The sequence below is a fragment of the Dermacentor andersoni genome, chromosome 5, assembly GCF_023375885.2.
Source record: "Dermacentor andersoni chromosome 5, qqDerAnde1_hic_scaffold, whole genome shotgun sequence".
Taxonomy (NCBI): domain Eukaryota; kingdom Metazoa; phylum Arthropoda; class Arachnida; order Ixodida; family Ixodidae; genus Dermacentor; species Dermacentor andersoni.
In genome coordinates, this window is record NC_092818.1 from 164,447,383 (window position 1) to 164,473,520 (window position 26,138).

At 45.3% G+C, this 26,138-nt stretch overlaps 2 protein-coding genes and 2 long non-coding RNA genes across 6 annotated transcripts in view; 2 read left to right on the forward strand and 2 right to left on the reverse strand.

The window, feature by feature from the left end:
- Nucleotides 1-18,898, reverse strand: part of LOC140218625 (uncharacterized) — a 29,574-nt gene extending 10,676 nt beyond the window's left edge. The window contains exons 1-2 of one of the 2 annotated variants that reach the window (XR_011894834.1): nt 18,782-18,898; nt 18,400-18,491 (exon numbers count right to left, since the gene is read on the reverse strand). This is a non-coding gene — a long non-coding RNA (uncharacterized lncRNA). Of the gene's footprint in view, nt 1-18,399; nt 18,688-18,781 lie in introns of those variants that run through there. The other variant, XR_011894833.1, reaches the window with a different exon arrangement.
- Nucleotides 2,646-10,321, forward strand: LOC126531562 (chymotrypsinogen A-like). Its single transcript, XM_050179125.3, has 6 exons — nt 2,646-2,795; nt 3,884-4,070; nt 5,471-5,561; nt 6,966-7,134; nt 8,452-8,597; nt 9,243-10,321. The coding sequence occupies exons 1-6, from the start codon at nt 2,720-2,722 to the stop codon at nt 9,483-9,485; spliced, it is 912 nt and encodes a 303-aa protein (XP_050035082.2). The 5' UTR covers nt 2,646-2,719; the 3' UTR covers nt 9,486-10,321.
- On the forward strand, nt 12,924-16,487 carry LOC126532430 (uncharacterized). Of its 2 annotated transcripts, none has more exons than XR_011894668.1 (3): nt 12,924-13,655; nt 14,225-14,334; nt 15,382-15,898. It is a non-coding gene; the product is annotated as an uncharacterized lncRNA (long non-coding RNA). The 2 variants fall into 2 exon arrangements; XR_007599788.3 differs by lacking the exon at nt 12,924-13,655 and adding an exon at nt 15,910-16,487 and having other exon boundaries at nt 14,029-14,334; nt 15,382-15,507.
- Nucleotides 18,899-19,079: 181 nt separating the features above from the next.
- Nucleotides 19,080-22,015, reverse strand: LOC140218582 (uncharacterized). Its single transcript, XM_072288384.1, has 2 exons — nt 20,705-22,015; nt 19,080-19,106 (listed from the first exon to the last, which is right to left on the reverse strand). Exons 1-2 carry the CDS (start codon nt 22,013-22,015, stop codon nt 19,080-19,082), a joined length of 1,338 nt encoding a protein of 445 aa, XP_072144485.1.
- Between the last annotated feature and the right edge of the window lie 4,123 nt (nt 22,016-26,138).

The window sequence follows — 26,138 nt, forward strand, 5'->3', positions numbered from 1 at the left end:
AAGTGCTGTTGAAAGAAGCTGATTAAGCGGTATTGTAAGTTATTTATAAATATTGAGCACAGTGTAACGATAATTTTGCGAGGGAATCCACCACAGTATTTTTCTCCTATGCCCTCGTCTACTGTGGCTTTCCCGCGGTAGATGAGGGCATAGGAGAGAAATACTTTGGTAGCCCAATGGCACGTTTTTTTAGGCACTAGTAGAAGGGTACCGATGGCCACAGACTCTCTCTCTTTCTTTTTCCGTGTCGACAATTCTCTTTTTTTTTGTCCAAGTAGGTGCGCAATGCAGATATATTTTTATTAAGCAAAATCTGAAAGAAAAATCTTAATAAAATGTGATGAACTAATGCCAGCATAAAGTCAGGTGTCGCAGTTCAATAAATTTCATCGCGAAGAGCACACTGGCAATGGGCGTGTAATGGTGTTGTTAAACGTCGGGTTGTAGGCGCTTATTACGCCAGTTACGCAACTTTGTGCACTTGCCATACAACGTAACATAGTAACAAGGCGGAAGTAGACAGGAAGATAGAGACATGTGAGATCAACAGCGGGCGAATGTCCGTGAAGCCAACGTTTCGGCAAGGAGCTCAGCCACCATTGATTACTCGAAGTCTCTATCTTGCTGCCTAGCTCTGTCTTGTTGCTAAATTACGTTGTTTGGCATGTGCACAAAGTTACGTAAGTGGCCCTGACGAAGACAACTTCCCCTTAACGAAACCTCGACTCACATCCCAATTGTTCGGCCATGTTGATCACTAAAACGTAATGTCGTGTGTCATAACTCTGACATTACCCTCAAGCATACTGAAAAGCCTGAATTCACATGCTGATAACTTATTTATTGGTAGGAAGATGCCATGACTCGTGTAGCGATGCACGATCAATTCACTGTTGTTGTTTAGTTGTCGATTATAAAAGTTACATTAGCATTTATGTACACAGCAGCTTTACACAATGCAATGACGGAAGATTTGTGAAATCAGTTGCAATCACTTTATTGCGAATTCAAACAGTACGTTTATAACGTCAAATGCCATGTGAATGGCTCAGACATTTCCCGTGTTACTCATCTGTGAGCATTCAAACAGTATAATGAGAATGAGTTTACGAACTAGTACAACAACGCTCGACTTGGTGGTTCGTAGGACGTTATATAACTTTTGGTGCGAGGAAGAAAAAAGGAACGTAAGTAAATAAAGGGTCCTAGATAAATACGGGTTGTGGTAACGAGGAGGAGGAGGATGACGAGAAGGAAGGGAAGGAAGGAGGTCAACCAGACGCACGTCCGGTTTCCTACCCTACACTGGGGAAGGGGTTTAAGGGATGAAAAGAAAGAAAGGAGAGGGAGGGTAGAGGGTACCCTTAGTATGAACACGAGCGGTTGTACATCACTTCACGTCTCTTTAGGTGCACGTTAAAGAACCCCAGGTGGTCGAAATTTCCGGAGCCCCCCACTACGGCGTGCCTCATAATCAGAAAGTGGTTTTGGCACGTAAAACCCCATAATTTAATTTAATTTAATCACTTCACGTCTACAATCGGTCCCTGAGGCCAGTCGATTTCATGGATGGTAGCAGTGCCCGTGTCGATTTGTTGTAGCAAGAAAGCTTATAGAGCGTATCAAAGTGTAATGTTGCGCTAGTTTGTGCATAGCTTAAGAAGGAAGTGTGAGGCTAGGCTAAAGATACCTTAAGAAATAAGAAGACACAGACATTGCGCCACTTATTTTCCCCGGTAATTTTACCCTGCGCTACACATCCGTCTTATTTTATAGAGCTCCTCATGTGCGAATGGCACAGAAACCCAGTGAAGCGTTAATGCAGCACCTCAAGTCGACAGGTCTCAGCGACCGTTTGGAGACTCGGTCCGAACCTTCAACTGTGTGCGAAACTGTGCTCTCACTCTCTTCATGCCCATACCCCATTCATCCAGTGCAGGTATAGCAAACCGGACGTGCGTCTTGTTAACCTCCCTGCCATTCCACGCTTCTATTTCTCTCTCTATCTCTCTTAGTAGCGCCAAGTAACCATTAGAGTCTACATTTTGCTGGAAAAACTAAGCACCCGAAATAGCGTGCTCTTCCTTTCCGACGAAATGCCGAGCCCGTTGAAGATTGTTTCCCGGGACGAAGGCGTTCTTTTCTTGCTGCATTCGTGAGCATTTCGAGCTCTCAAGACGCCGCCGTATTCACGTCACGTTGCTCATAGTGGCTGCACAATCCAAAAAAAGTAATGCGTTGCTGTGGGTTTATCTCAGTTTCTTTAGGAGGGGCCCATTTCTCCAGAAACTCGAGGCATATCTTAGCACTTGAGAGCTGTCTCATCCCACACTACCATATCTCTTTTTATTGCCACATGTATTTCTTCTGCCAGCATCAAGAGCGGCCATTCGCAGCTCGTTTTCAGCTTCCGCATGCAAAAAAGGCGACCCAGCTGCACCCGCCTCACGACAAGCTCCGTAAGCTTTTGCTCAGGAAAGCAGCAACTCATCTTGTTCGCCACCGTCAGCTTATTCTTGAGCCTTCTCATTCATTTTATTATCTTGTTGCAGGCTTTTATGAAAGCCGACCTTGGCACCGACGGTTTCTTTTTTTATGGCAACGTACCTGTGCAAGAAAAAAAGTGCATGTGCAGAAATGACGGAAATGGAATGGTGGCGTCGTAGAAAACGTATGTTCGTTCCCTAACTGGGGAGCGACATGTCCGGTGGCGGTGGCAATGAGTCGAATAACGCTGGCTGCTTTCAGCCTTTGGTATCTATATCTCAGCAATGCTTACCAACAAGCCAAAACTAGTAAGTGTTAATAACCATATTATCTTTACTTGTTATGATTGTTCCGCAGCGTGTATATTTCTAGAGAGCTTCTTAAAGACGAAATTTCTCAGTTATGTGTATTACTAATCTATACGAGATGTGCTTAATAATTCAGTTCCTGAGCGCGAACATTGTGCCGTCAAACTGTGTGGCAATTTTATTTTTTTACATGCACAGGTTTCGAATCGAACAGGTTCTAAGGTTCACAATAACAGGTTTGATTTCTTATATTCATGGTTTTGAATAGAAGTGTTTTTGTGAGGCTATAATCACGTGCACTGGAGACTTAAGCCACACAGGAGCTGTAAACAATAGCAAGCGTAGTAGCACCGATGTGCAAAGTTGACGCACACGGATTATCATCGCACTTCTACAGCCACGACCAAGCGTCAACCTCCGATGCGATGTCACCGGCAGGCGCATACTGTTAAACTGCGTTTAAGCAAACAACTAATTTTCATCCTCTCTTTTCACTTATAGTAGATATAATTTTTTTATAAGGCACATAAATATGCGCAATGAAGGTCATAGCCATATTGTGAGTGGTGAACTTTTTTGAGTGGTGAAAGAGCTGCAAAGTATTCCCAATTTGAAGGCGCAGCGCAACGGGACAAGGCATAGTGTGGGAGCCTGTGCCCTCTCCAGTGCGCTGCGCATGTTTCAGTTACCCAGCTACATTAAAATATGCTTTCAGTCGTTAACAGTCTTGAGAGTGGCCACTTACCAGAAACATCGGTGTTATGTACTCAAGAAACATTCGTTCGAGGTACCAATGCATTTGACTCCCCAGCTGCAGGCCTCAGTGTTTTCGGAAATTTTCTCATCGCACTAGGACAAGGTGCGTTCGCGTGCGTGAAGAAATGAGTCACGCAGCTTCGTCACTCCCGTCGCAGCGTCAGTGTGGAAGTTTCTATAAAATCCTATGGCAAGTCCACAATAAAGTTACATTTCGCTGATAACACTCAAATACGTCAAAGCCAACTCAAACGTATAGGCAGCTGTAGCATATGCGTTCCACTAAGTTCGATTTGTGAAATACTCCTGCATCTTTGTTTCTCTTTGTCGAGAATGTGGCACGTTCAATCCTCCGGTCACAAGCCGCATCATTGGAGGAACACCCGTGGACGCCGGCGTATTCCCATGGAACGTGGCCCTGAGGCGAATCCTGCCTGGAAGGCTTATCGGCTACCACTTCTGTGGCGGCACATTGCTGAGCAAGGAGTGGGTAGTGACTGCGGCGCACTGCGTAGATAGGTGATTAAGCCTTCGTTTCGATACGTTGCCTACCTAGCTCTGACGGCGTTACGGCGTTGATACTTGTTGAGAACAGAGCGTACCCGCCGTAGCAGCTCAATGGCTATGACGTTGCGCTACGGAGAACAAGGTCGCGGGTTCGATTTCTGCTTCGGCGGTTGCATGGCGATTGGAGCGGGATGCTAAAACGCTCATGCACTGTGCACGCACTGGGTGCACGTTAAAGGATACCAGGTGGCTGCAATATTAATCGTAGTAGTGCACTAAGGCGTACCTCGTAATCGAATCGTGGTTTTGGGACTTAAAACCCTTGAATGTTTTCTATTCAATTTTAGCACGCAGCGCTATTGGGACGAAGACAGGAGACAACAAATACAGAGGATTATACCGCTCATTCACAAGCCAGCGCAATTCCTGGGTATTTCTGTTCTGTTGTCTTCTGTCCCGATCGAGCTGGATCTTCCCCGAGTGTGGACCAAATACACCAAGTCAAGGTTTTATTCCTACCGGTGATCCCTTAAATGGACTCCGCAACACAACTGTTAATCCTTGCTGGCATTTATATCCTTTGTGATCTTTTTTTATTCAATACGTATGCATTGGGTTGCGTACAAACTCACCATTGAACATGAGACTAGCTGCTTCTTATACATCACAACGGTTGAAAAGCTGTGCCATCATTAGACTATCCCCCCCGTTTAAGTGAAACCGTGACGCTAAGCCTACTGAAATTCGGCGATTGCCGCGTGCTTTACAGTACAAGCACCATTTATTAGGTGGTGTTACTTGCACATGTCTGTTTATGAAGTGAAATAAATGCCACGAAAAAAGAAGAAGCAATCTACTGTTTGCTTGTAGCCATCGGCCATGTCACATGACCGAAGCTAAGCAGACTTATTAATGGTTTGTAATCTGGAGGGAGACCAATTGGGAGGTGCGAGTGCTCATGGCCTTCATTCTGCCCCAGAATACGCTCAAGTATTCGTCTTGCGCAAGAGGGTTACAGCCAATGTTCTCGCAGCACATAATCCTTTTTAATCATACGATAGCATGCACTGCATATGAAACAATCAATTGCCTGAAGTCTCTCCTTGTATATTGGCATCATGACCATTACTAATATATGCAGTCCATAAACTACCTGTTTACTATATTTGACGTTCTTTTTCATTGCGATTTCCATTGTGTCTTATTTCGCGGATTCAACAATATTTTATCAAATTCTAGAAAAGTTAGATATATGTGCCTCTTCCTAATTTTTTATACAAATGTGAAACTAGTTACATCTGCAACTGCGATATTGTATTCGCTCTAGAAGCCTGCATATACACTCGCGTCATGACTGTCGTATTTTCAGTCGCATGTCCGAATTTTCATACAATTTTTTATAATCCCTTCAGTGACATCGTACCAAGTGAAATCGCCATTGTTCTTTATGGGAACCACACCAACTACATGAGGCCTGAAACTGACGTTCTCTCTCCGGATGCGGTAAGATCGGCGTTGCCAAACCTACGATGGTTCCGGGAAACACGACACTCGGAGACAACGTTCGCATTTCGCACTTTTGGCTCACACAGCTATTCTGGCAATGTTGGAAAAGCATCCTTGAACTGATAATTTTTAGTGATACTTCCAGCAAAAGCATCATCGTCTATGTATCTTGGCGGCTAAACACAGCGACGGAACACTCAGCAAGATGTTCTATTGCTCTCAGATAGGTCGGTGACTTGCACTGTTTTAAGAAACGTGGCATCCGCTATGTCATCCCAAGGCGAAAATGTTTGGAAATATATGTTATCTATATAAAGCAAACCAAACCGATGTATTAAACTAGAGAACTTTAAAAAAAGCAGCTTGCAGTATCGGCGACATGAGAAAGTGAAAGTTTGTACTTGCGTCGACGTTCTTAGCCGCTGCTTTAGTACTGTCTTCCAAGTAGGCAAAGCCCACCTGTTGCTAGATGAAGCTTACGCCAACTCTATTCTAGCGAAAGGCAGCCAAGAAGGTGTCCTTTTCAGTGTCTTCTCGATGACCTCACAGTACTCTGAAGTTAGTTTTTACCGTGTTGTGAATATTCAATGGTTTCCACGTCTTCCTCATTTTCATGCCTAACGTTGACGAGCAACAGCCAAAGTTTGCATCTGCTGTCTTCAGAGCATGCTGAGTGTAGCGGCCTCAGTAAAGATTTACCCGCGGTGTGATATCACTGAGGGCCACATATAAAGAAAGACAGATTCGAAGCTATGGACATGTAAAAAATGCTGTCTAATAGAAGCGTTGGTGCTAATTCGCACTTTACAAAAATTATGCACAAATATAGACTACTAAACAGCAATGAGAGCGAGAGATGAGCATTTGAAACGATAAAACACTATAAAAACAATATTTTCGTGTTGCGTGATATACATGAAAGGACTGGACAATTTCTGTTAAAATATATGATGGGTGGAAAAAAGGAGTGAAACGGCAGCTGCGCTACAGTTGATTGCATCAGCCTTATAGCAGCAGTCACTTATATCTTAAGACCATCGTCTGAAATCCATGTCTTGTCCTGGTCTTTCGCACTTGCCTCGGATGCGCATCATCTGCTTTGGACATTCTTTGGGACACCATGCGTTAAGATAACGCGGATATGCAGAAAATGATTTATAAAAGGTCATTTATAAGGAAATAAATTTTAAGTCTTTTTTTTTTCAAAACTGCATGAGAGACGTCTGCATGCTTTTAATTTCGTTCCTTCATTTCATTGTGTGGCAACCCATGCGAAAAAATAAAATATTGCGCGCAAGTATCATACGTCACGAGAATTAGTCCACTGCCTATACTTGTGTCGGCGTACACATACGCTTTAAACGCGGCGCATTTTTCTCACGCAACCAATTTTTGTTGCAGATTCACTACCACTATTATAATGGAGTGTCGCTCGATGTCGCACTTCTGCACATCGAACAGACGATGCATGGCGTGGAAATACTGTCTCGCGTTACTCCACTCTGCTTGCCGTCTCAAGAAGCAAACTTCGTCGGCGCCTACTGCGTGATTACTGGATCGGGAATACAAAGTGAGACGAGTGCATTTGACTACGCTCGCTTGACGTCTCTCCTGTAATTCAATCACGTTAGATAACTCTTCGCGTTATCAAGTTACTCTTCAAAAAGTGGGACAAAGTCTCGGGACGCTATCGCTGTTAGCACACACCTTTCGCAAGTGGGAATTTTATGTATAATGATGCTAAGCCTTGACGCCGAGCCACCACTTAGGTGCTACTATTATTAGCCCCGCAATCAGCACCACTATGTGTTAATTAGACCATGTTGCTAAGCGTCACCAAAGCTAAGAGATTTCGTGAAGGGTAAGTGATAAAACAGGACCTAATGATTATCTTAGAGTGAAAGTCAGCTAGATGGGTACAACGCAGTGTTTGTTCACGAGGTATTATCATTCGAAAGAACTGATGGTGGTATTTATTTATAGAAATGCCAAGAGCTGGGAGGAAGAAAAGAGGAACGAAAGAGGGGTGCAGCATGACGATGATACAAATGGAAAGATAAAAAAAAACTAGAAGCCCTCTGTGAATGATCGTTGATGGTTGCCATATAAGATGCTAGTCTACCTCTCTCTCTCTCTCTCTCTCTCTCTCTCTCTCTCTCTTGCGTGTAGATATATAGGAGCGGTCGTGATCAGGGCTGTTCTCATGGCCGATGATGTGTGCCTATGACGATGTGTGACAAGGGTTTCGTGTGCACCAAACCCGTGTCACAGCCATTGAGCTTAGGTGGCATGCAAGAACTCATTTTAGTGTCGAACTTCTACAGACGCCAATGGGGACCGTTTGGTAGCGCCCAGTGTTCGGATGTGAAGCTCTGTATCACACCAGCAGGCAGGCAGTTAGTATCAGCCTTTGAAGAAAGCAATGCGTACTACGGTGCAATCAACTAAGGCAGCTCTTGTCTGGGTGTATGCGAGTTCATTGCCTTACCGACCGCTGAGCCGAAATAGCAACTGGAATTTAATTCCACGGGAACCTCTTTGTTGTGTAATGTCCATAAGTCCTGCGACACCTAGGGAAGAATGTATTAAGGGCCTCGTCTTAAACTTTATGCGACAATTTGCAACGGAAGTCTGAAAGTCGCAAAGCATTCGAAGGAAGTGACCGTATAATAATAATGGGGTGAACTCCTACGTATATGCAAAAGATGTACATCCAAGAAAATGAACGCTCTGAGATTGCAGCCAAATTTGGCCAGTGCAGCTTTGACGTATTCGATTACTTAATATGTCATACACGTTGAACAGCTCGAACACTTCCTCAAAGGAGGAAACTAATGGGAAACTGCTATAACAAGATGGTGCCGCATTCAATGTGCTGTACTTGCAGGTGATGGCACCCATCCAAGGACGCTTATGCATGTCCGTATGCCTGTGCTGCCGCACCAATACTGCGCCCGTTTCGTCGGTGAAAGGGCTGTTGCAGTGGGCATGATGTGCGCTGGCCAACTGGGAAAGCAACAAGGAGCCTGTTTTGTGAGTCGAAATGTCCTGCATAACGCGCAGTTCCTTGCAGAATCTTGGCATTTGTTACTCGAGGACCGTACCGCTTCTCCTGCCACTCGACACCTTTGCATACAGTTTTTATCAAAAAGTATAAATGCCATTGCCGGCGTAAGAGGACTTGTCGGCGAACAACGTGCAGGGGTTTCTGCCGACGAAGGAGTACCTCTGCGAAAGGTTTGCAAGTAATAACAAGATTTGCTGTACAATTGTTCTTAGACCGTGCTGTTTGTGTCTTGCACTCCAATGATGCGTAGAATGAGTACATTCATCTCTGCATCTTTGGAGCTTCAGGAAATAAAATAAAATCTACAGCATATTAACCACAAATAGTGAACTCCTGAGTGTCAAGGTTCATGCATTTCAGACGGCAAATGCGACGACGTCACCCCGATAGCTTACATTTTGATGAATCGATCCGTTACCACAACCTTCCTCGTGCATGACGTTGTACACAGCTCCGACGATGGTTGTCAGCGGCGCTGTTGTTCTTACGCGTAAGTGGTGCGCTGGGAAACTGAACCTAATCAATCTATCGATATATTTCAAGAACTAAAATAGCATTGCCGGATATTTTTGTGGATGACAGCAACACATGATATTTCCTTTCGTGCACAGGGTGACTCTGGTGGGCCACTGCAGTGTACTTTTGACCATCATGTGTGGTACCTGGCTGGCGTAATATCGCGGGGTGACTGCACCAGGACGCATCAGATGCCTCTTCTGCTAATCAGGGCCGCTGCCTTGGCGCAGTGGATTGTTCACGTGACTGGGGGTTCCCATGAGACGACCCCTTCATGGGACGTTGCACCGAATGTGTTGGATCAAGACGAGGCTCTGCAAATGAACTTGAGGCTTTAAAGAACCAAGCAACTGACCAGGACAGTGTTTAACTTATCTCACGGGTAGCTTTTGCGTTCACAGTGTCTAGATTAATATGCAAAATTTAAATGAAAAACTTTTTTTATAATGAAACCCGTAGAAAACTAAAAGAATTATCGCAAGTGGCAGAACTTCGGCATTACGTATGCTTACGTACCATGTTACAGCACATCGCTGCAGATGTCATTATTCAACTCAAATCAGTTGTGTTTCTGTTCAAAAAGATTTTGCTATTGTTCTATTGTCATCAGTAACAGGCTAAATATGGTTTCCGCCGGGACAAAAGCTTAAGCTAATGCCCGGCGCTGCAAGATCTTGGCGACTGCGCGACTTCCAATATTGGTTTAGCTCGGCCGAAATGTCCTATACGATGCCGTAAACATCGGAGGACTCGGGGTGAATCAATCTTGTCTTGGGAAACTCACTTTTTCTGGCGACTTTTCTTTGTTACCTTTCTTTTCAGTAAACAACTTAGAAATGGTACTTCTTGGCCTGACAAAATCGTCGTTGCAGTGAGCGACCTTTATATCAGTGTTCCAAGCATGCGACTGTTAAATTTCTTTGTCTCAGTAACACTGTAGATTTATATAGTTTTTTGGACCTGCCTGCTTGTGACGTCGTGAATTCATTGCAAAGGTAATAGATAAAGTGACACACTCTGAGAAACAATCACTGAGTAATCCTGACTTCAAGGATGCATGTACACAAACCTGTTCCACACAGAATAATTCACAGTGAATCGTTAACGCGCGTTTATTAAACTCTTGAAATAATTATGCTTGTCATTAAAGGTCACGTGGCTGCTACACTTGGTAGCAGGATTATATTAAATGTACGCCGTGTTTCACCCCCATGCTTTTAAGCCGACGCTCGGTACGCCACAACAGCAACAGTAATCAATATTAAAAGCCAAGGAGCTCAAGAATATAAATCGCTGACACACACAAACACGCGTGCGCGCGTGAACGAAAACAGCGACACAAACCAAGACTCAACGGGCGATAAAGCTTCTTATTTAAGTGCATTTCTATGCATACATATATGTGTAGCAAATGGACTGTCTCGACAACCTCCTTCAAGAACTATACACACTTTATACCAATGGTTTATTAATATGAGGACCTGCTAATATGAGACCTAATAATCTAATATGCGATACAGTGTTCTTCTGCTCCACCGAAATCATGTATTTGATACCCTACAACGGAGGCCGCATACAGGGGCGAAATGCAGAAGCTCGCATGTAGTTAAATTAAGGTGAACGTTAAAGAACCCCAGGTTCTCAAAAAAAATTTAATCGCCATCCCGGCACTGCGAAAGTGGATGTTCAGCGAAGCTGCTGAAAATCACCACTCCAACTACTGAGGGGGGTATGCAATGCTTTATGGCTTTAGAGTAATGATGATAACGCTATTTTAGAGTAATGGTACTGCAGTAACGGGAGGAATGGTAATTTTGACAGCCCACCACCGCCAATAGCTGTGCTATGACAACAACCAAATCAGTTGATAGGCTGGTTATATTATATACGAAAGACTAGGGACGTCCCTCCTCACGTCGCAAGCTACCGTTGCCGTGGCAGCTTGCACAATCGTAATCTTTCACGGGAAACGTAGGCTGCGGGGAGAGCTACGTGTTTCGCATTGTTATCAGGAGCACCTTATCATTGAAACGTATGCTATTCTGTGTGTTCCATGCGTGATTCCAAAGAATGTATGCACTGTACGCTTATCTTTGCCAAACGCTTGTAGTGTCTGCCTTAAGGGGGTATGAGCCATCACTCTGCACTGCACTGTAGCCGGGATCGGTCCACCATTGTTTTCTGTCGACATTAGGTTACAAAGAAATCCCGGGATCTTAGCTATACACAGCTTTGCTGTAAAATATTCCGGAGCCGTTCACTGAGACATCCCTCATAACCAGAGTGTTGCTTTGGTACGTTGAAACGAATCAATCAACTTTAGAAACAATACAGGCTAGCAGAGCCGTATGCCTTTATTTTATATTGCCTTTATTATATTTTATCAATGCATACGCAGCGGCAAGTTCTACGATTGAAAAAAAAAAAAAGAAAAGGCACAGGCAAGTCCGATGATGGGAATCTAGGCGATTTATATGATTTTTTTTTTTGTGCGTGTGGTGCATCGAAGCACAAGTGTTGCTGTAACCTCTGCTTTGAATCGTATTTTCTGCCTATGAGACGGGGATCTTTAGAAAGTGTAAGTAGGTAGGTGCTATCGCGCTCAGTATGAGCTGCAGCGCGAAAACGCGTGGCAAAGCGGTCGCACGTTGTATATAGCTCATACTGAGCGCAGTACTACGGAAATATTCACCCCTGGTTCATTAAGGCACGCAAACGTGAAGGAAGAGGAAGAAGAATGAGACTGGTTCTAACCAGAAGAAGTTTGATCGGGCTGTTCAGGTCTCTGTATACGTTTGTAAGGTTATGACGACATTCTGACTGAACTTTCGTGCACAACACACAGACGCGATGGCCTCGGAAGAGTCACGTAAGTACAGATGCCTTTCATTTATTATAAAAAAGTATTTTTTTTTGCATTGGTTATTACATATCCTGGTTCAACAAGCGAGATGTCCCAAGGAAAGTTTGGGCAACAAACCAGCTGCTATTGAGGAGTTAGTCTCAGGCTGCGCTGCAAGATCACATGCAATAACGCCGTGCAACTTTTGTGTGAGCGTAAATTTCCAAGTAAATAGAAGATTAAGGATAAAAGTTGAAATAGGAAGTGTGAAATGTATATGGTAGATTTTGGACCAACGGGCCTCACGATGACTCAAGAAGACAGACAACTGCGGTAGAAAAAGGGTCAGCCGCACAGAAGTGCTTCTGCGTGACGTGTTTCATTTCGCCGCTTATTTTGAACTATTGTTGAAGATAGCATGAGCGGAGCTAGCATAAAACACGACAGGAATGGCGCGAGTGATAACAGCCGGATCTCCTCAAAAATGGATCAAACAGCCATTGCGGAAAAACCAAGCGATGCAAGTTGGCGCGTGACGTTGAAAGGATTTTCAGCATCCACCGCTTTGACAGTGAGTGGCGCTGATTAAAGGGGCACTAAATGGAGGTGTCAAGTCGAGCTAGATCGGCAGAATATTCGTCTAGAAGCCTATCATCGTTTTCTGCATGTCGGTATATCATTTTGTTTGGCCTAAGATATTGTCGTTGAATGTCCCGCTGCTGCTTCTCTATTTGAACCGCCCCCACCAAAGCGGAGGACTTGACATAATCTACACGTGACCGCCCTCTATGCCGTTGCCGTTTGTACACCTCATTCAGCTCTGTATGCAAAGCGTACTGCTTTTGTGGGTGTAGGTATTCAGCTTGCGTGGGAGGCTCTGCTTGGGTTCACGTTACTATGTTACGGTCACTCGAGCCTCCCCTGCCGCAGTTGGCAGTGTGGTCAATTGCCACACGTTTCCGCCTCGGCCGTTGTAAATTGAGAAGCGCGATGCCGTTCGCAGTGGCAGGTCGCGGACGCGCTCTGTGAATCAGATGTGCTGACGCCACACATAAGAGGTACCACAGTCGACAACTGATGGCGCTTCTCTGATTTTCAAGTTTCGTCATTTTCTCGTTTACAAAAGCTCTGTATTTACGACGAATGAAGAATTCGTAATGGCAGAAGCATAATCTTTCAATTTAGCTCGACTTAATACTCGCCTTTAGTGCGCCTTTAGCACACCAGGGGCTATAAATCTAGTAGACACACACATACCCAAGAAAGTGCATGGGAACAAAGCCATCACGGTAGTTCAATGATGAAGCATCACGCGCATAATGCGGAAGGTGTGGGTTCGGCTCTCACTTGCGCCAAGTCGACTTTTCCTCCAATTTAATTTCTTTTTTATTATTATTTCCATAGTTCAATTAAAATAAACAGGTAACTTTTCCTGTGCCTTTTCTGGTTTCATTGCCTGTGGGCTTTATGTAGTTGTAGCTAACAAAATGTCTAATAATGTTTGGAAACGGTATATTTAGGGCAACGCATCAGCATAAAAAAGAAGAAAGAAAAAGCTCAGACACTACTGAGAGTAGGTGTAAACCTTAAAGTGAAAGCGGTTTTTCACAGAAGTTATTCTTGTCCCAGGACAGCCGGGAGCGGAAGAACAGCCAACGGAAAACGAGTAAGGCAAAACGAACTTGCTTTGTTCTACAACTAAGACTATAGTAACGTAGTCTGCGATGGGGGGGGGGGGTTATGACCAATATCTTCAGCGATTGCTAGAAAGTTTGGTAAGAAGTTGCATTACTGGGCTGCGTGCCAGAGTTTTTGGTTCAATGCGAAACAAACTGACGATAGTTGTTTGTGACGTGTACTGTGAACCGCTGTGTCAGGCAAAAAGAATCAAGGGCCTGCACCTGGTATATGCGCTACACCACAGGACGCTCCGCACCGTGGTGTGCACTTACCCTGTAACAAATGTGACAGGAAACATTGGATTTCTTTTCAAGCCATGATTAGCTGTAACGAGTGTATTGGAATATGTTGCCTGAATTTTCACCAAGCAGTTTTCACGCTGTGTGTTCTGTCCTATGGATTTTTTATACTCTAAAGAGATAGCCAGTCGCAATGACCTGCTTACTTTCATATTTCTTAAGGTACTACATCTATCGCTTTGAGTTTTTAGTATTGCGGTAATCAATGACTTTCCATCAACTCGCCCTCATGAAGTTGTTTCTTTCGTGTATACAGAGCCGTGAAGCAGTCGCCGCCACACGCGAAAGCACTCTTCACTGCAACTATTGGAGCATCGCTTGTTCTGTTTCTCTGCCTTGGAGGGATAGTGTTCTACCTGAAGATGGGTACTGAACACAATTGATTCTCACTGTGCAGCCATGCAGCCGTATCCCCTTAGTTTTAGCTACTTCGCGAGAGTGTGAAAAAATAACGACGCCATGTCGCAGCAGTCGCTGTGGGCACAAGGCACTGTGTTGTTCCAGATAATTAAAAATATATAGTTGGGGTTCTCGAATAGCGACATTTCTCAATAGAACCGAATATGATTATTCTAGAAAAATTACCGTCAAGTATAAAATAGTATAGAATAGAACACGGTAAATTTTCTCATACCTAATCATAACAGAATATAATGAAAAACAAAATGGAATACATCGAAAAAAGTAGGCTTGTCCTTGCATGGTTTTCAACAAATTTAGGTGGACGCGAATGAACCACGGCAATGGTCGCACCGCATTGGCACCACTTACCCTCTCCCTCCCTCACCACTGTTACTTTGCCCTTGTAGATTCGCATAAAGAAACATGCAGCATTAAAATAGCCTCACAAGTAGGGTTGTATTCCATTGCGTCGAAAGCAGCTATATAGAAGTTCGCGCCTGGAAGGGAAAAGTTTGATTTGCGCCTTAGAAGCAGCGTAGTCCAAGACGCCCCCGCATATTGCGTGCAGCACCACAACCTTGACGAAGCGCTGCGGCGCAAATTGTACGCAGAAACCTTGACCTTCAGCTTTTGCTTCACTGAACGTTTGCGCACTGAACATGAGTGATTAGGTTATTAAGAAATGAATTGATTATGCAAAGATTATGGCACAACAACTCAGGCCAGGACATGTTCAGAGGCTGAGGCTTCCAGGACGGAAAGTGCATAGATCGTCACCGCGCTTTTATGACGAGCAGATAAGAAGCTCAATATCGTCTGCCCCTTTCCACGAAGTACACGACAAGCACAATAATCGACCCTGTTGTCGCTGAATAGCGTATGTGTTCTTTGTTACCGTTTCCAGTTCGCTCTTCGTTGCGTACTGCTCACTGAAAAGTGGTCGCGGTGCTTTGGCTTTTGCTGGTGATCTCGCGTGTTTTGAGCCAAGTAAAACTTTTATTCCTGTCGCAGATGACAATGGTGATGTGGCAGCCGGCCCTTCTACGAGGTTTACTGGGTTGCCCCCGAAGCGAGATACACAAAGCGTGCCTACCGTTCCCCAGAGCTCTCAGCCTAGCACTCCCTCTTCAGAGACAGGTTAGTTTACGCGCATGCGGCGTAGGCCATGATCATGCGCACGTTCTTTTCCGATAGCAGCATTCTCATAAATTCGAAGAAAAAAAAAGAAAAAAAAGCTACATCATAACAAATAATTAAAAGAAAGCTTCAATAAGCTATATGCATTCCGATTCTAGCAACTATAACGCAGTGCAGAAGTGACTATGTTATACGTTCGATAACGCGACTTTCTTCGTTGAAACAGTTCGCGCTAGTGAAACCACAATGTTTATGGATTCGTAATGATTGCACAAAACATTCTGACAGTGCTAAATCCGAACTTTTAAATAATTAATTACCCTGTTAGTTTTTTTTTTTATTTACGCTTAATGTGGTATTATACATAACCTACTCGCCTTTGAAATTAAAGGTTATTTTCAGGTACTCCACCGACCCCACCAACCGGAGGCAATCAATCGCGTCTGCACGAAGTTCTGCAAGCCGAAGACAACGACGAGGAGTGAATCGCAGGACACTTGTTCGCGTAGCTTATGAACAAATTTACTATAATTTTTTGCGCATTACTATTTTCAATATTTAACGATTTTATATAGATCTACTTTGTCCATATATATAAAATGTTATTAACTGTCACGATGCCATTTTCCAGGTAGCCATGTTACTGTGATCATGTCATGGAAATGAGGAGGCACATCGAAAATGTTGTCCAAGGAACTTCTTTGGAGGTTATATTTATAGGGTTAAATATCATTGTAATAATATCAACGTATTGTTTGCTATTTTGACGTGCTGACTGCACGTCCCTTTGCACCAAATGTGCTTCTTATTCTCTTAATAGAAAACGAGGATGGAGATGCATAGACTATCGACAGTTCGTGGAAGATTTTGACATGTTATCTTAGCTGCTTATGCAGTACACGCAAACAAAGCCTGTGATGGTATCACAAAGGTAAAGTGCTAACAGTATTCGTTTTCCACTCGACAGGCTCTTGATTTTATCACACACACAAGACGTTTATCTCTAAGGCAAGTTATGGATGCTATTTTTTAACCGAAATGTTCGAAGAAAATTATAGAGCCGACAAATAAAGAAACGGAGTTTTCAACACTGATGAACGCTTATTCGTTGCTACAGCTTCGAGGGAAAACAGTTGTGTTATTGAGCTGACTGATTCAAACGATGTCGTGTGTTTGCCAATGATGAACAGTAATTCCTTCTTGTTTTATTAAATGCCCTGCTCACGTGGTCGATCGCATCAGCTATCTCACTAGGGCGTTCTAGGATACGGCAAGCTGAGTAAATGCCTAACCAAGCTTAATGCAATGTTATGTACCACCTTGTGCTTCGAAATCCATAATGTGTGCAAACAAACTCCAATTTAGAGCACGAAAAGCCGCGCCAAAGTGCTATCGTATGTTGTCAAGGTTCAGGAACCCGCACTCATAATCGACAATTCCAGCTCAAGCGCATTCCGAAAAACAAGCGTAACTGAAAACGTAGTGCAGGTTTTATTTGTCATAAAGAACACGATCAAGACTTACGCTCTCGTATATATCAGCAGCAGCAGCGTATTTTACGCCCTCTGTAGGACGAAAGACTGTCTAAAAGATCTTCAATTACTCGTGCCCTGCGTCAGATGACCACAGTGTATGCACGTAAATTTCATAACGTCAACACACCGCCTAGTTATCTGCTTTCCTCGATTGCGTTTACCAGCTTAGGCACTCATCACGTAACTCACCGACCACCAGTTGTCTGCTCAGCGCAATGCATGCCCAGCCCAAATCTATTTTCCCCTCTTAATCACGCTCGCTCGCAATGCCGAGCCAAAGTACTCTTCAGTTAGGAATTCACAAACTTATCGCGCATCGTTTCAGTAAGTCTCGGGTTATGCTTTGAGCAACAGCAGAGAAAGAAAAAGTGGTGCGACATGTAGCAAATTCATCAAGTACTGTGACGGTTATGCATTTCTTTAATTCCACCGCGAAAGTAAAAAACGCAACATTAAGAAAAACCTTCAACGCCGATGATAGCACTGGCTGTACGTCCAAGAAGTATAGCAGGAGGATACATATTACTACGACATGAACATTGTTTTTACAGCTGTCATTGTCAGGGTAAGGAGGTGAAACTGTGTTATCCATACCACCTCACACGGGGAGGACGGATAAAAATTGACAGCGTCGGTGAAGCGTCGTATTACAATTACAAATTGTGTCACACTGGTAAGGTTGCTAATGTGTACGGTCGTTTATAGCCGTCCAAGATATTGCGTTGAAGTGACTATGTATGCAAACAAGTGTCAGATTCTGGATTGCACATGAAAAGAAAACAGCCCTGCTACAAATATGTCCTTTCTACATGTACAACAAAAAATTATTTGTTTTGTTAGAACACTTCGAAAAATTCATTTTATTCTTCGCTTTATACCTCTAAAGAGACAACAGTACCATTTCATGGTACTGCCAGAGCCAAGCCAGCCAGAGCCAGAGCCAGAGGTACCAGAGGTACCAAGCAGCCAGAGCCTGCCAAGCCAGAGGTACCAGTAACTTAGTTTTCCTGGCTAGAAAATTTGGCAAGCAATGAAAGCTTTTCTCATCACTTCTCTGTGAGCTCGTTAAATTTGAGGGGAATTATCTCACGTTACAACACGAACTTCGAGACATACGCGGCATACTTCTGAACAGTACTTATTAGATTGCCTTAGGATCTGTAGCATTTTGTCTGATGCCTGTTTAGTGCAGTTTGGCAAACCTAGGACACAAACAGACATAACATTAACATAAACAACGATTGCGATGAGACGAGCATTAAGTAAAACGTGTTGTGCATGTGCACTTCCGCTGTATATACAAAATAAAAATATTTTCGAACGACAAACCCGTGCTAGTGGCAAAACGATGGCGCACCTGCATTCGAGCTTCTTGGGGTCATAGCCATGGCCTCCGCCGACTGCCCTGTTTGGCTCCGGCATTTGCTTCTCACTCTCTTGAAGCCGAAGCTGAAAAGAAAACGGCAGTTCGAAGCAACTTGTGTCAAACAGAAAGCAGCATTGTCACCTTTGCCATGGTTAACTTTCAAAACTATGTATAAACGTTCGGTGGTTGCCAAGTGCTTCAGCTACCCTAAATGTACCTAAAGGAATGCCATTACCAGGTTTATCAGAAAAATTTCAATGTGCGGTTTCAGCCAGAAACTTCTGCTACTTATCGAAGTGAAAGCCAATGGAAAACTTACCAGGAGAAGAAAGGAGCACACAAAACGCTGTTTAATGGACGAAGGAAAGCTTACCTTCATAGTCAGCTAACCCGGATCTGCTGTGAGCACAACGGGTTGCGTCAAGTACGACTCCTTAAGATGGTGAGACGGTACGACTCACTTATGCCACTGACAGTACACTGACCCTCTGGTGGAGAGAGAGAGAGAGATAGCACTTTATTTACACCCGTCAGAGAGTATGGGTGATCGGGTGAGACGCAGCTCTCCCTATCACCGTCTACCTCCCCCCTAGACGTCGGCCGGAATCAGTTGGCTTCCGGCGGCGGCCTGGGCTTGACGGATGGCCTGTTTTTGGGCTTGCTCTTCCTGGCTATGGAACGAGGATTCCCATGACTCTCTGTTTCCATGTAGGCCGTTTAGTGCTGGGCAAGCCCAAAGCATGTGATTTAGCGTTGCTGTGCCTTCACAGTTTTTACATTTTGGAGAGTGCACCTCAGGATGCCATTTGTGCAGAATATACGGGTTTGGGAAGGTACCTGTCTGCAGTTTTCGCCATATTACCTCTTCCTGCTTTGTGAGAGATCTATGGGGGGGAGGCAGAGTTCTCCTCCCCATTCTGTAGTGTTCTAGAATTTCTCTGTATGTGGTTAACTCTCGCTTTTTGGACAGGAAGTAATCCGCCTGCGCTGGGGCCCGGTGTGTGAGTCCTCGGGCGACCTCATTGGCGATCTCGTTCCCTGTGAGTCCACTATGAGCGGGTGCCCATATTATCCTAATTAGGTCGTTAGGTACGTTCTCCTTGCCTGCTTGCAGGATTTTGCCGGCCTCTTTGGAAACCTTACCTTTGTCATAGGCTTTGATTGCAGTTTTAGAATCGGTGATGACTATTCTAGTTGATGGGTGTGTGATTGCCAGGGCAATCGCCGCCATCTCTGCCTCATCTGGTGAAGAGTGTCGTACGCTACAGCTAGAGACTAGCGCGCCTTTGTCGCTCACTACTACTGCAGCATAATGCCCCTCTGGGTATTCTGCCGCATCGGTGTACACTACCCCTTGTGTTTGGAGGAGGGAGCCTTGGAGTCTTTGGACCCTGCTTCTCCTGCGTTCCTTGTTGTGTATGGGGTGCATGTTTCTTGGGATAGGGGTTATTCTTAACTTGTTAGCAATTTCTTTGGGGATGACGGTTATCCTATCACGTGATTCTGGGTTTTGATAGCCCAGGTTTCTGAGGATGGATCGGCCCGTTTTGCTGCCAGTTAGTCTGATATATTGTGCCGTGAGTTTCGCCTCGCACATTTCCTCTAGGGTGTTCGACACTCCTAGGTTCAGAATCATCTCGGTTGATGTGCATGCTGGTAAACCTAGTGCTGTTTTGACACCTTTCCTGATGAGAATGTCTACCTTGTCTCTCTCTGCTTTAGTTGTTTTTAAGTACGGGATAGCGTAGGTGATTCTGCTAATGATGAAAGAATGAACGAGCCGAAGTAGGTTTGCCTCTTTCATCCCCGCGTTTTTGTTTGCTATCCTCCTGAGAAGCCTGCATGTTTGGTTGGTCGTGGCGGCTAGTCGGTTAATTGTTTCGGTGTTTTTCCCATTTTGTTGTATCCACATACCCAGTATCCTGATCTTGTCCACCCTTGGTACCGGGGTGTTGTTGACCAGGAGCTGGATATTGACCTGCTGCTTGCCCATGATGAGCATCTCCGATTTTTCCGGCGAGCATTTTAGCCCTATGGGTCTCAGATAGCATTCCGTTTCCCATATTGCCCTTTGTAGGGTGCCTTCTATTTGGCCATCGCTCCCCCCTCTGTCGACCCAAAGGGTGAGGTCGTCAGCATAGAGTGTGTGGCAGAGGCCTTCTATCTTTCTGAGTCGTGCTGGCAGCCCGATCATTGCAATATTGAACAAGGTAGGGGAGAGCACTGATCCCTGCGGTGTTCCCTTGTTGCCTAGCTTAATGTTTTTTCTTATTGTGCCCCCGATTTCTATGTTCACCGTTCGGTCCGTGAGGAAGCTTTTGATATAGTTGTATAGCTTGCTTCCAACATTTAGGTGACTGAGGTGTGACAGGATCGCTCTGTGTTTGACGTTGTCAAATGCTTTGCTGACGTCCAGTCCGACTATGACTCTCGAGTCGCTAGTCTTCCGTTCCAATACTTGTTCTTTGAGTTGTAGCATGACGTCAGTTGTGGACAGTTGTTGTCTGAAACCAATCATGCTGTCTGGGTAGAGTTCCTTACTTTCCAAGTAATCGTTGAGCCTAGTCTGTATGACGTGTTCCATGAGCTTGGCTACACAGGAGGTTAACGAGATTGGCCTAAGGTTCTCAAGTTTGAGTTCCTTTCCTGATTTGGGGATGAGGACTAGATTTGCTGTCTTCCACTCCCCGGGTATCTCCCCCCGTTCCCAACACTTTTGAAAGAATGCTGTCAGTTGCTGGAGGGAGTGGTCATCGAGGTTTCGAAGCATCTTATTGGTGACCCCATCTGGGCCAGCCGCGGTTTTTCCGCTGAGCCTGTTTAAGGCAGCTTGGACCTCTCTTAAGGTGATTGGTTGGTCCAGCTCTTCGTTGTTTTCGCCACTGTAGTCGGGCAATGTTTCGGTGTTTGTTTCTCCTATGTACCTGTCTTTGATCTGGTTTATCATATCCTCCTCCGACCCCTGGAAATTGTGGGTTAGTCGTTGCATTTGTCTCCTGGTCTCAGCTTTGGTGTTGTCTGGGTCTAAGAGGTGTCTCAATAGTTTCCAGGTGGTGACGGAGCTTAATTGACCGTCTAGTCTATCGCAGATGTCGTTCCAGTGTTGTCTATTTAGGGTTTGGGCATGGCTCTCAATTTCCTTGTTGAGAGCTGCTATTCTTCTTCTCAGGTTACGGTTGCCCCTTTTTTGGGCTAGCTCGGTTTCTGCTTCGTTTTTTTTCCGCCACAGCTGTCTCATGTGGCTATCAACCCAGTTTTGTTCCTCATCTAATTCTACTTCCTCCTCAGCCTCTTTGCACGCCCGCTTAATGCCATTGGTCCATTCAACTATGTCGGTGATCGCCCCACAATCCGCTCCATTGGTTCGGAAGGACTGCCAGTTGATAGATTTTAGGATTTTTCTCTCCCGTTTGATGTTTACTCCGTTTTGGACAACGATCTCTATGATTCTGTGGTCACTGCCCAGGTTCTCTCTCGTGTTGTGCCAAGTAGCCTCAACGTCCGCTCCGACCATGGCCAGGTCGGGGGAGGTGTCGAATGACACGCTGTTCCCCTGCCTTGTCGGTGCGAGTGGATCGTTGAGGAGTGTTAAATTGCATTTCATCATAGCGTCCCATAATTCCCTTCCCTTTATCTGGGAGTAGTGGTAGCCCCATGCTTGGTGGGGAGCATTAAAATCCCCTACGATTACGAGACGCTGCTTACCCCGTGCTAATGCTTGCGCTTTGGCAAAGAGCTCCCTGAAGCCACAGCCTTTCCTTAGCTTAGGAGAGCTGTAGACGTTTATGACTAGCAGGCTGCGTTCTTTCCGCCTCTGCGGTAGAATCTCCGTTAACACATAGTCAATCTGCGTGCATCCTACCTCATGCTGTATGACGGTGATATTTCTCTTCACCAGGGTAGCAGTCTGAGTGTTTGGCGACTGGCCTGGGTATGTTTTGTATCCGCTGAGTTTAGCGTTTTTCCCACACTCTTGCAGCGCGATGATGTCGGGACCATCGCATCCCGCAAGGTAGGCTTGGAGAACGTTTCTTTTTTTTATAAAGCCCCTACAGTTCCATTGCCATATTGTGTTTGCCCTAGTGTTGAGTCTGGCCATGGTTCAACCGCAGAAAGAGTTGGTTTTGCTGTTCTGCTAGTTGATCAAGGCGAGTTCCCATTGGGATGACTAGTTGGCTGAGCTGGGCTGAGAGTTGGTCTATCCTCTCCGCGTTACGCTGGGTAGCTATGGCCGCCTGCTGTACTATCTCTTTGAGTTGCTGCATGTCTACCTCAAGTTTTTCTGCCCTGCCCTCTGCGATTTCAAGGCCCGAAGCGGTATTTTTAACTCGCTTTTTCTTTGGTGGTGCAGATACCTCTTGCTCTGATTCGGACGACGTATCGGCCATGGCATCCTGACGCGCTGCCGGTTGTCTAATGAGTTGAGCCTTGAGCTCAGTGTTCTCCCTTTGCAACTCGATAACGTGATTACGGAGCTCCTGCATCTGAGCCACTGTTTGCTCCTGGTAAAGTTTCCATTGTTCCTGTTGCTGTTTCATCATTTCGTGTTGTTGTTGCATTTGCTCTTTGAGCTCCCTCACTATGTCAGAGTCATGGGAATTCCCCGCTTCCCAGCCTACCTTTTTGATGGTTGTTGTCCCTTGCTTCTTTGGCGGGGTGGGGGTGGCCTGCTGTGGTAGCCTCGGAAAGGATGCTGACCGGCGGCGCTCCTTGCTCGTGGCCCGCGTCTTGCTAGCGTCCCGCCGGCTGCGATGCTCTGGTAGTTTCTTCTCCGCCTCCTCCTGTTGCTGCAGCTTCTCCCATTGTCGTTTCTTAACGATGTATGGCGTTCTGAAGATCCCCTTGCAGATTCTGGCGCCAGTGGGGTGCGGTTGGCCGCACAGCTTGCAGGTGGGGTTGCAGTCGTGTCCCTCGCTTGGGTTGGGGATGCCGCAGCCTCTGCATTTCTCTTCCTTGCTCTCGCAAACGTCGGAACGGTGTCCCAGGGCTCCGCACTTATAGCATACGTCGTACTTTTTTTTGTACAAATAACAGTTCAGGATGGCACCTAGACATTTGATTTTCCTCGGTACCTCCTTGGTGGCGAATGTGAGCATGATGGTCTTGCTCTGTCCTAGTCGCCTGATCGCCAGCACCTTGGGGTTCTCCTCATGTTCTGCTATCCCCTGCGTGATCTTTTGCAGTGAGGTCTGTAGTCCTATGCCGTGGATGACGCCTCTCGAGAAGTCGTCGGGTACTGCCAGGTGAACGGTGACTTCGTGCACTTTTCCTTCAATCTCCAGGTTTGTGAGGCGTAGGAGCTTGTCTCTTGCCTCCGTGCTGGGGGTGAAGAAGACCAAAATTCCTTGCTTCTCGTTCTTTACAAGCTGGCACGCCTTGTTCCATTCAATCTTCGCAGCTACATGTATGGCTTCGGTCAGGGTTGGTCCATCGCACTGTTTGACTACCATGCCTCCCTTGGGGCGGAAAATGATTCTCCATCCATTTTCGGGAAGCTTGACTTGGTTCGAGGCGATCGATTTCTCCGCGTGCTGTTTGCCGTCGCGCTTCGCTGATGGTGGTGGGGTGTCTTCTGAGACGCGCTTGGCGTTCCGTGCCCATTTCTCCTCGAGGTTGCATTTGTTGAGTACTGTGATCCAATCCGGGGCGTCGAGCTCGCCCTGTTCGGCGCTGCGACCTTCCACGGTGATATTCATTCCTTCTGTTGGCTGCCGCACAGCTGACGCGGCGGCACCGGGGGCTTCGGTAAGCCTTAGCCCACGTTAGGCCCAGTGGCCGGCGTTCGTGTTAGCGCGTCGGCACCACGGCTGGCAGACGTGTGGCTCTAAGGTGGCGAAAAATCCACTTACGGACCAAACGCTGGTGTCCGCAGAGTCCTCGCAGCTTCCGATTGATGATTTTAACCAGCTCTGGTCGATCCGTCAACATTTGCCGCTAGAAATCACTGCAGGAAGACAGAGCCGACGTGATACACGTCCGCTCGTCACGGCCCCCTAGCGGCCTTTCCCTCTGGTGGAAGAAACAAGTAATTTTTGACCACTGGTCTACGGTCATTTGCCGCGTCGTTTTGGAATTCTTGCTGGGCCTGTACTTCCTTTTTTACTTTAGCAGTCATACTGTATGAATTTAAAGCACAACACGTTTTTCTTAAGGCTCGCCTCCCCGCAATCGTTGTTTATTTTAAAGACATGTCTGTTTATGTCATAGGCTTGGCAATCTGCACTAAACAAGCATCTGACAAAATGCTACAGTTCCTAAGGCAATCGAATAACTACTGTTCAGATGTATGCCGCGCTTGTCTCGAAGTTCCTGATGTACCATGAGATAATTCTCCTCAAATTTAACCAGGTTGTCACAAGAAGCGATATGAAAAGCTTTCATTGCTGGTCAAATTTTCTCGCCAGAAACACTAAGCTACTGGTACTTAAAGAAATGGTACTGTTGTCCCTTTGGAGATATAAAGTGAGAAATGTAATGAACTGTTCGAAGTGTTTCAAGAAAACAAATCATTTTTGTTGTACATGTAGAAAGGACATATTTGTTGCAGGACTGTGTTTCTTTTCATGCGCTATCCAAAATCTCACACTTGTTTGCATACATAGTCACTTCAACTCAAAATTTTGGACGGCTATAAACGACCATACACATTAAAATTTTACCAGTGTGACACAATTTGTAATCGTAATACAACACTTCACCAACGCTGTCAAATTTTATCCGTTATCACCGTGTGAAATGGCATGGATAACACAGTTTCACCTCCTTACTCTGACAACGACAGCTGTAAAAACAATGTAAGTGTCGTAGTAATATGTATCCTCCTGCTATACCTCTCGGTCGCACAGCCAATGCTATCATCGGCGTTGAACTTTTTTAGTAATGTTACGTTTTTTTTTTACTTTCGCGGTGGAATTAAAGAAATGCATAACCATCACAGTGCTTGATGAATTTGCTACATGTCGCACCACTTTGTCTTTCTCTGCTGTTGCTCAAAACATAGCCCGAGGCTTACTGAAATGATGCGCGATAAGTTTGTGAATTCCTAAACTGAAGAGTATTTTGGCTCGGCATTGCGAGCGAGCGTGATTAAGAGGGGAAAATAGATTTGGGCTGGGCATGCATTGCGCTGAGCAGACAACTGGTGGTCGGTGAGTTACGTGATGAGTGCCTAAGCTGGTAAACGCAATCGAGGAAAGCAGATAACTAGGCGGTGTGTTGACGTTATGAAATTTACGTGCATACACTGTGGTCATCTGACGCAGGGCACGAGTAATTGAAGATCTTTTAGACAGTCTTTCGTCCTACAGAGGGCGTAAAATACGCTGCTGCTGCTGATATATACGAGAGCGTAAGTCTTGATCGTGTTCTTTATGACAAATAAAACCTGCACTACGTTTTCAGTTACGCTTGTTTTTCGGAATGCGCTTGAGCTGGAATTGTCGATTATGAGTGCGGGTTCCTGAACCTTGACAACATACGATAGTACTTCGGCGCGGCTTTTCGTGCTCTAAATTGGAGTATGTTTGCACACATTATGGATATCGAAGCACAAGGTGGTACATAACATTGCATTAAGCTTGGTTAGGCATTTCCACAGCTTGTCGTGTCCACGAACGCCCTAGTGAGATGGCTGATGCGTTCGACCACGTGAGCAGGGCATTTAATAAAACAAGAAGGAATTATTTTTCATCATTGTCAAACACACGACATCTTTTGAATCAGTCGGCTCA

Coding starts and splice junctions, on each gene's coding strand:
- LOC126531562 (XM_050179125.3), top strand. CDS start 2,720: ATGAGTCGAATAACGCTGGCTGCTTTCAGCCTTTGGTATCTATATCTC. Junction 2,796..3,883: donor TTACCAACAAGCCAAAACTA/GTAAGTGTTAAT, acceptor CTCTTTGTCGAG/AATGTGGCACGTTCAATCCT. Junction 5,562..6,965: donor ACGTTCTCTCTCCGGATGCG/GTAAGATCGGCG, acceptor TTTTTGTTGCAG/ATTCACTACCACTATTATAA.
- LOC140218582 (XM_072288384.1), bottom strand. CDS start 22,015: ATGATGAAATGCAATTTAACACTCCTCAACGATCCACTCGCACCGACA. Junction 19,107..20,704: donor GCTTCCTCACGGACCGAACG/GTGAACATAGAA, acceptor ACATGGAAACAG/AGAGTCATGGGAATCCTCGT.